The 8,822-nt window shown below is 35.9% G+C and overlaps 1 protein-coding gene across 1 annotated transcript; it reads right to left on the bottom strand.

Moving 5' to 3' along the window:
- Positions 1-861: 861 nt before the first annotated feature.
- On the bottom strand, positions 862-7,758 carry LOC128643336 (putative peptidyl-tRNA hydrolase PTRHD1). Its single transcript, XM_053696268.1, has 2 exons — positions 7,562-7,758; positions 862-1,670 (listed from the first exon to the last, which is right to left on the bottom strand). Exons 1-2 carry the CDS (start codon positions 7,748-7,750, stop codon positions 1,500-1,502), a joined length of 360 nt encoding a protein of 119 aa, XP_053552243.1. The 5' UTR covers positions 7,751-7,758; the 3' UTR covers positions 862-1,499.
- Positions 7,759-8,822: the final 1,064 nt, after the last annotated feature.

Genomic DNA, 8,822 nt, shown 5'->3' with positions numbered 1-8,822 from the left:
CTTTGTTCTCTTGCTATCATTATTTGAAAAAGAAGGCATCTAAGGTTTTTTTTATTTCAGTACTCTGGACAGCACTTTTTTTATTGGTGGATGAATTTATCCACCAATCAGCAAGGACAACCCAGGTTGTTCACCAAAAATGGGCCGGCATCTAAACTTACATTCTTGCATTTCAAATAAAGATACCAAGAGAATGAAGAAAATTTAATAATAGGAGTAAATTAGAAAGTTGCTTAAAATTTCATGCTCAATCTGAATCACGAAAGAAAAATTTTGGGTACAGTGTCCCTTTAACCTCTGCCAAGGTGTTAAACACATGGTTCTGAGCGGCCACAAATCTTGTGCAAAAAAAAGTATGCAGACAGTCTCCAAAAATAAAACTATTCTTCCACAGACATGGCGCGATAGAGCTCATGCATCGAGACAGGTTGCGAAGTTGTCTGAGGGGCCACAGCCAGTGACCCACTCTGCAGTGGTACTTGTATGACCAAGCTGTGCAACTGCCGATATGCTCACCAGCAGTTCTCTGAGGTTCCTGAGCAGTTCTTTAAAGGGATACAAAAGGTCAAAATGGAAATGTGCATGAATGCATTGTTTGCAATATACAATTAGCTAAATTGCTTCTAGTAAAAGTTATTACTATTTCAGTGGCCTATGGACATATGCTATGTATGACTAGAGGGACCAGGCTGGTGTGTATTGCGTCGGTGAAGATTTCATTTATATCATACATTCCACTGCTGACTTTGAGAAGGCACGGTGTTTGAATGCTAGTGCACAGGGCACTCACAGCATATGTGCATATGCAGCTAAAAAAAAAAGAAAGTAATAACTTACTATAAGCATTTGTGCTAATAGAAGTACATTGCAAACATGATTTTATTTTAAATTTAAATCCACATATCAGTTTTGACCTTTCTATCCCTTAATTGTGTTTAACCCCTTTAGCTAGTGCTAAAATGACATGCTCAAACAAATTAGTGTCATTGTCCCAGTATAATAACCCTTTAAAACTTCACCTAAGAAGAAATATATGTTATCACATTTAGTACCCTTTCACATGGATCTTTTGAATGTTATATCCTTTTAAAATGGATTAAAATAGTGACTCTTCCATTTCTTTGTTATATGAATATATTCCAGACAGTTCTTGTACCCCCAGATGATTCCTTTACCAATATATATATTTTTTTAAATTAAACCATTATTATACACACTTTACAGAGTCACACGCCCCTTTAAGAGCTTCCTTCTGACTAAAAACGTTTTTTTTATACTGAAAACGTAAATGTCCTTCAAAAAAACAAAGCAACTGTTAGTTTCCATCCAGCCTCGTATGTGATCAGCAAGGAGGGCACAGACTGGAACGACCCATACAATATTGTCACAGCTCAGTCACCAAGCACTAACGCCGGCTCCCCTATTGCTGGCACAGAGTAGCAGACGATGAATGTTCTCTCAGCAAGGAAACCAATTACACCTGCAGACAGCAGCAGCAGTCACTTAAGCAACTTGAATTTTTTAAGGTATTTGTGCACCTCCTCCTTGGGATACGGCCTAATAGCAATACAAGTTGGTATGTTCTCTGGCTGCTCAATCCACAGTTTGTGATCTATGTTTGCTTGTTTCAAAGTTTCCGCTAGGGTGGTCAATGTTGCTTCATCGGAAACCTAGACAGAACAAATTAACATTAGTGAATTACAACATAAAGTTACACCCCCCTAATCCAACACTTCAGTTTAAATAATGGCTTAAAAGTACATCCCAGCCAAAACTGCAATACACACGGATGCATTTCCGTTTTAAATAGAAGTATTTTTGCCATGTAAATGTATTAGCAAAAATGCTTCTAATAAAAGTTATAGCTTTTTCAAGAGTGTACTTAAAGGATTACTTTCTGTTATAATATTTAAGCTAAACAACTAACATATTAAAGTTAATAAACATTAATTAAAACCTACTGACCTATATTTTCTCCAAAACGAAGTTTCATAACGTTCTAAAAGTTATATCTTTTATTCGCCGATGATGTCAAGTTATCCTGCCCACTATTTTCAGCACTGTGTGTTCAAAATACTTAAACCAATAACTTTGTGTTTAAAGCGCCATTTTGAAACCTAGGTATTGTAAACGGATTGGTACAGAGCAAAGGATATCCATGGAGTGGGTTTGGAAAACAATTAAATTTGCAGACAAGATTTCTGATATACGGTAGAGATATGTTAATGAAATGCTATTGATAAAAAGCGTATTTGGGGTAGTTAGTTAGTAACAGGCATAGAAAATATTTACTTACAGTGGCCCTTTAAGTATGCTCTGTGCACCAGCATTTTAAATACAGCATTTGCCCAGAAAGGCTAAGGTGCTTGTGTCTGGTAATGACTCCATTTGCATCATTGCACACGTTACAAGCTCCACTGACGCTCTGAGCAGCTGCAGTATTTAAAATTCTGGTGCGCTGAGAATATCTGTGTATGCTTCATGTGCATTGTGCAGAGAAAAAAAATGCTAACACTAAAACAGTGATAACGTTTGCCAATATATGTATATTGTAAGTATGTTTCTATTCAAAAGATGCAATTGGTCTATTTGCATTTCAAGTTTGACCAGAATGTCCCTTTAAAAAGGGACACTAAGCCCCAATTTTTTCTTTCATGATTCAGACAGAGCAGCAATTTTAAGCAACTTTCTAATTTACTCCTATTATCAAATTTTTCTTCGTTCTCTTGCTATCTTTAGTTAAAAAGCAGGAATGTGATGCATAGGAGCCGTCCCCATTTTTGGTTGAGAACCTGGGTTATGCTTGCTTATTGGTGGGTAAATGTAAGCCTCCAATAAGCAAGCCCTATCCATGGTGCTGAACCTAAAATGGGCTGGCTGCTAAGATTTACATTCCTGCTTTTAAAATAAAGATAGCAAGAGAACGAAGAAAAATTGATAATTTAGAAAGTTGCTTAAAAATTCATGCTCTATCTGAATCATGAAAGAAATAAAAATTAGGTTCAGTGTCCATTTAAGCTTAAAAGTACATAAAATGAACATATGCAATTGTGACTTTTTTCTCAATGCATTAACACGTTTGCTGCATTTAGTTTTTTTATTAGCCAGACTCCACCCACCATTTGCCTTATTTGGAGGAGCCAATGTGGGCAAGCCACTGTCAAAGTTGGTATAAAATGCATTGTTTTGCAGTTGTTATTTAATAAAGCCAATTACAGAAATATATTGTAGCAGAGTTAGCCTTGAGAAGTCAGTAAGGTGCATTTCAAGTTCTGAGAATTAGAAAATCCTCAGTTTTTAGAACTACATAAAAAGGGGGCAACATATTGAAAATATAATGCAAATTTGTTCATAACTAACTAAACATTCTATATAAATATCTCAAGGTGTTTAAAAGGATTAACGCTCCATATGCTCAATGATTTTGGTGATATTTACAACTTCTGGCCGACCCACTTAATTTAAAGCAGAGGGGGAAAAAATAAAGTGTAATAATAAAAATGCTTTGAGGTACTATGTACTGGTTTAGAGCGGCAACAACTAATCGTCATAATCGATAATGAAAATAGTCGTCAACGAATCTCATAATCGATTAGTTGGTTTTTCAACCTTTATAAGTATATATTCGTTATTTTTAGACCAGACTAGATATTAACCCTAACCTTATAGCTGGTTATTTACCATTGCATATAGATATTCAAGATATTTTTATGTTAGAATGAAGTCAAGGGTTACTTTATTGAGAGGCCCCTTGCCAAGGTAGAAAACACTTAGCATTGGTGAAGAGCTAACAAAGATAAATATCCCACTTTGGTGAAATTGGCCAAACCCTACTTATACACCTCAACAGCCTTTTCTCTGCTGCAGGAAATATGCTGCAAACAGAGAACCAGCCTTAGCCAGAAGCATGTGGGCATGTTGAGATTTTTGCATTTCAATGCAAAGTTTCTGAAAGAGTGAATAACAGAATGTTATTAACAGTGATAGGCTAACTTTTATAGTTCTACCTCTTTTCAAACAGTTTGGGGTTTTGTTTTGTTTAATTATAAAACTGTGCTCTGCTGCTTAAAAATTGAAGAAACGTTTGTCTTAATGTAAAGTTTTAGTCTGAAGTTTACATTTGTAACACTCCTTATGTGGATTTTATTTATAACATAGAAAACTATTATTGATTCTCTTTTTATCAGATTAATCGAAAAAAATAATCGGCCAATTAATCAATTATGAAAATAATCGTTAGTTGCAGCCCTATACTGGTTGAGAATCTCTACTGATTTTTCATGCATAAAAACAAGAATATGAGGTCATTAGTATTGTACAAGGTCTGGTCTTCCTATCACGTAGCTGTGTTAGAGCACCCCCTAACATGGAGCACTGTCTAGTAGTCTGTGGATGTTACTATTATAGTTCATCTACTATAATGTATGACAGAGGTGGCACAACACACATGATAAACACAAAGGTAAATGGGCAATTAAGAGATTGAATCAGTGATGTGTGCGTGTGACAGGCAGCTGAGAGGTAAAATAATGTTCTTGTCAGTAATGTATACATTATGAAATATCCAAGGAATGAGTACTGTATTTGTGTCCGTCTCAATTTGTAATGGATTTAGACTGAAAACAAAATAAAATACAAATTTCTACTGAAATGTAGACAACCTAGAGAAATAAAAAGGATTGCTTCTGTGCAAACATAAGATGCCCATCTCCTGCTGAAGTAAAATATGGTGAGGTAGTGAGCCCCAAGGCAGAACATGTGATCTGAGATGTCATCGCAGAAAATGCAGTATGTCTGCAGAAAGAACAGCACACATGCAGGAACTGTTACTGCTTTAACTTTGCAGCGCTGCTCCACATCAGGTTGATCACTTCAAAAAGAGCTTTGCTCTGGCAGCACTGTATAAGTTTCCCTTAACACAGCGCATCCACAGCAAAGTGCTGTTTGAAGTGAAAAGTCAGATATGCAGTATTGACTGGCTCACAGCCCCCTAACTTTTCCCAGTCTGCAAAGCTGTGTTTTCTAAATGACATTCTTATGAGCAATGCAACTTTTTATTACTACATTTCTATGTTGGAACAAGAGAAAAATAAATTTATTCAAGAGACATTTTACAATTAATATTTTTTTTGTCTGCAGCTAATTTGCAATCCAATTTTCAACTGCTGCAATATATTATAAAACTTTTACAATTGCTTTATTCTCCAGTTAATCAACACATTGCAACTGAACTGGTGCTTTAGCGTTACTGCCCAATTTAAAATTGAGTTTTATTTAAAAATAACCTGCAGAAAATGTTTCCATTAAAAAAATCTCATCGCAGAAAGTGGGAAAAAAAAAGGTTCTGTCTCTGGGGTAATGTGCAAGCATAATAAACAGGGGAAATAACCATGTCAGAAAAAAGAGCAGTTCTTGTAACACTATCTTGCTACATAAAATAATAATGATGAATATGACTAATATATATTTTAGTAGCATAAATGGAAAAAACTGATGCACAGTATAGTAAAAATGGCTCGCCACATCCTTGCAAAGGTTATCCATGCAAACAGTGCAGCTTCCTTCTGCATTGAGCCCTCAAATGTAATTTAATATCTCACATAACAGGGCTGGACTGACCTACCTCGCTTATGAACAGTGTTCTATAAAACAGGATTCCCCTTAATGGGTTTCCAATGAATTGTTATTCTAGCTGAAAAGTATTAAATTAATGGCAAATTGCTCCTTTAGGTTTGTTTTTGAATATGAACTAGCTAGTTTTGCTCTTTGAAACCACAACCAATGGGTTGTGCTTGCAGGGCTATCAGTTTTATTTGCATTAATAACTTTTCATAAACACACAAAGCCTCCTTAAAGGGACAGTCTTGTCAAAATTAAACTTTCATGATTCAGATAGAGCATGCAATTGTATACAACTTTCCAATTTACTTTTATCATTAAATTTGCTTTGTTTCCTTGGTGGTATTTTTGAAAAGCTAAATCCAGGTCAGCTCAAACTGATTTCTAAACCGTTGAAAACCGCCCCCTAGCTGTGAAAGTTTTTTACAGTTAGACAGTACTAGTTCTTGTGTGTCATATAGATAAACATTGCGCTCACTCCCGTGGAGTTATTTAGGAGTCTGCACTTATTGGCTAAACTGCATGTCTGTCAAAAGCACTGAGATAAGGGGAGAGTCTGCAGAGGCTTAGATACAAGGCAATCACAGAGGTAAAAAGTATATAAATATAAACGTGTTGGTTATGCAAGACTGGGGAATGGGTAATAAAGGGATTATCTATCTTTTAAAACAAAAATTCTGGTCTAGACTGTCCCTTTAAAGGGGCAGTAAAGTCATAATTAGACATTCATGATTTAGACAGAGCATACCATTTTAAACAACTTTGTAATTTACTTCTATTATTTAATTTGCTTCCTTCTCTTGTTATCCTTTGCTGAAAGGTTTATCTTGGTAAGCTCAGGAGCAGTAAAGAACCTAGGTTCTAGTTGCATATAAATACCGATTCTCCACCTAACAGGAGAACAAGGTAGGGAAGCAGCGGTCTGATGACCGCAGCTTGATAAATTGTGACTGCAGGTTCTGGTAGCTACAGTTTTAAAAGTGTTGCCAGGGACCAAAGATACAGTTCAAATAAATATATATATATATATATATATATATATACACATACAGGTGACCTTCGTTTTACACCGTTTCAGAATAACAACCTTTTTTCCAGTCATGTGACTGCTACTGAAAAGCATTGAGAAGCAGTGCATTTATTAAAATAGCCAGTAGGTGGAGCTGTCCGTTTTTGTTGCAGCAAAGCCAAGCAAGCTGAAATTAATCCGTTTAACCAGACCTGAGCTATGGAGCAGATTTCAAAGGCACAAGATCTTCCTGTCTATAAATCAGTTCAGATTGGAATGCATAGAAAGATCTGTTTGCAGAAAAATGCAAGTTAAGTCTGTGTTGTGTGATTATTTTATTAGGTTTATAATGCTGTTTAGCAAATGTTTTTGTTCATTTAACTTAGTTTAATTATATATTCTGTGTTGTGTGATTATTTTATTAGGTTTATAATACTGTTTAGCATTTAAAGTCTTCATTTCAAAGCTTTAAAAATAATGTATTAGGTGTCACTTATGACAATTTTGAGAGGGGCCTGGAACCTAACTCCCTCACTTCCCATTGACTTACATTATAAACTGGGTTTCAATTTACAACCATTCCTTCTGGAACCTAACCCGGCATAAACTGAGGGCTACCTGTATATATATATATATATATATATATATATATATATATATATACTCACACACACACTCCCGGGGCATCCTCAGCTTTCTGTTTTAACAAGGATCTAAACTTAGGTTTTTTACAAAGCATAAAATATAATTGACATATTATTACTGAAGTGTCTATATACTGTCCCATACATTGCTCATTTACGATAGATATTAAATGGTAATGAAGCGGACTCATTGATGTTCCTATACTGCATCTCTTTATACGGGTCTAGCCATAAGAGCATATGGTTGAACAGAGAAATAATTGCAAAAGGCAGAGGCGAGCCAGCTCACCTCCAGCACCACCTTGTGCATGCTCCCCAGCTCCTGCAGGTAGGCCTGGGTGTGCGGGTGCTGATAATACAAGTGAATGACAGCCGTGGCAGCGTGACAAGCCTGAGCCACCAAGGCTCCTAGTGGCCACCCCATCCCGGAACGCAGGTCCCCACGAAGCACCACATACTGTACCAACGCCGCGGCCATCTTTACTAGTTGGCAATCAATAACGTAACCAAAAAAATACAACCAATCACAGAGAACGTTTTGAACGTTATTCATAACGTGTTTGCATCAGAGATCGATTATTGGACGAATCTAGAGAACGTCGTGAAACACTTTGGTTTACGACCCCTCTTCCTGTTTCATGGCGTCACGTTGCCTAGCAACTGTCTAACGCTCTTAGTATTTCCGTGAGAGATACATTTTGGGCGGGAGTCTTAAACGTTAGTTAAGGTGAGGCAGATACCCGTTTATCCTTTGGTTTCATTATCTGCTGTTGTAAATGCCACTGCCAGGTTAAAGTGATATTTCCGTGTGTCACCAACCATTACTAGAATAGGGATGTACTAAAAGAATGGCAAAATGTAAGGCGCATAGACATTTGGGGTACATATCTGGTAAATATCTATGTGATAGTCTCACAGTTTTGTTTCTATAGCACTTTTATCTTTACATCTCATAAAGTCTATGGGCATTACATTTTGTCATTTACCCTTGTCATTCCTTTTAGTATGTCCCCTCTAACAGATTTGTTTTATTTATAGTCGCTGAAAACATATATACTGTGACTAAGTATAGGGAGATTATTAAATAGATATAATGATGTATTCAAAACAAGTATTAGCCTGATAATAATAAAGTTTTTTTTTAATATACACTAGATATGATGTATTTAAAGCAAAGATTAGCCTGATATAGCATTTTTAATCCATTCATGCCTTTAAGACATTCTATGCCATCCTAACAGTGCTGTGGTTTAACGCTGTTAGGACGTCATGAAACTTCCTACCGTATGGTGCGTCCTGTAGATTTAATTTTTATAGCAAGTGTTTAATCACTTGCACCCGACATGAAAGAGTTGAGCAAAGATAACCTGATAATAAAGTTGTTTTTTTTAAACTATTAACATATTGAATAAATAAATGTGATGTTTTAGTTTCTATAAAATAATGGGCACCACCATGTTAAAACTTAGGTTTTCCTTATCTAATATTTTGCTGGGGACAGTTATGGACATGTAAAGTGACATTCTCAAACAATGACTTTGTGAAAAATA

Source organism: Bombina bombina, unplaced genomic scaffold, assembly GCF_027579735.1.
Source record: "Bombina bombina isolate aBomBom1 unplaced genomic scaffold, aBomBom1.pri scaffold_1493, whole genome shotgun sequence".
Classification (NCBI taxonomy): Eukaryota; Metazoa; Chordata; class Amphibia; order Anura; family Bombinatoridae; genus Bombina; species Bombina bombina.
This window is presented reverse-complemented; position numbering and strand designations above follow the sequence as displayed.

Bases quoted from the DNA above. Each gene is read 5' to 3' on its own strand.
- LOC128643336 (XM_053696268.1), bottom strand. From the start codon at position 7,750: ATGGCCGCGGCGTTGGTACAGTATGTGGTGCTTCGTGGGGACCTGCGT. The intron at 1,671-7,561 runs GTGAGCTGGCTC...TGTTCTGTCTAG, and splicing joins TGCACAAGGTGGTGCTGGAG to GTTTCCGATGAAGCAACATT.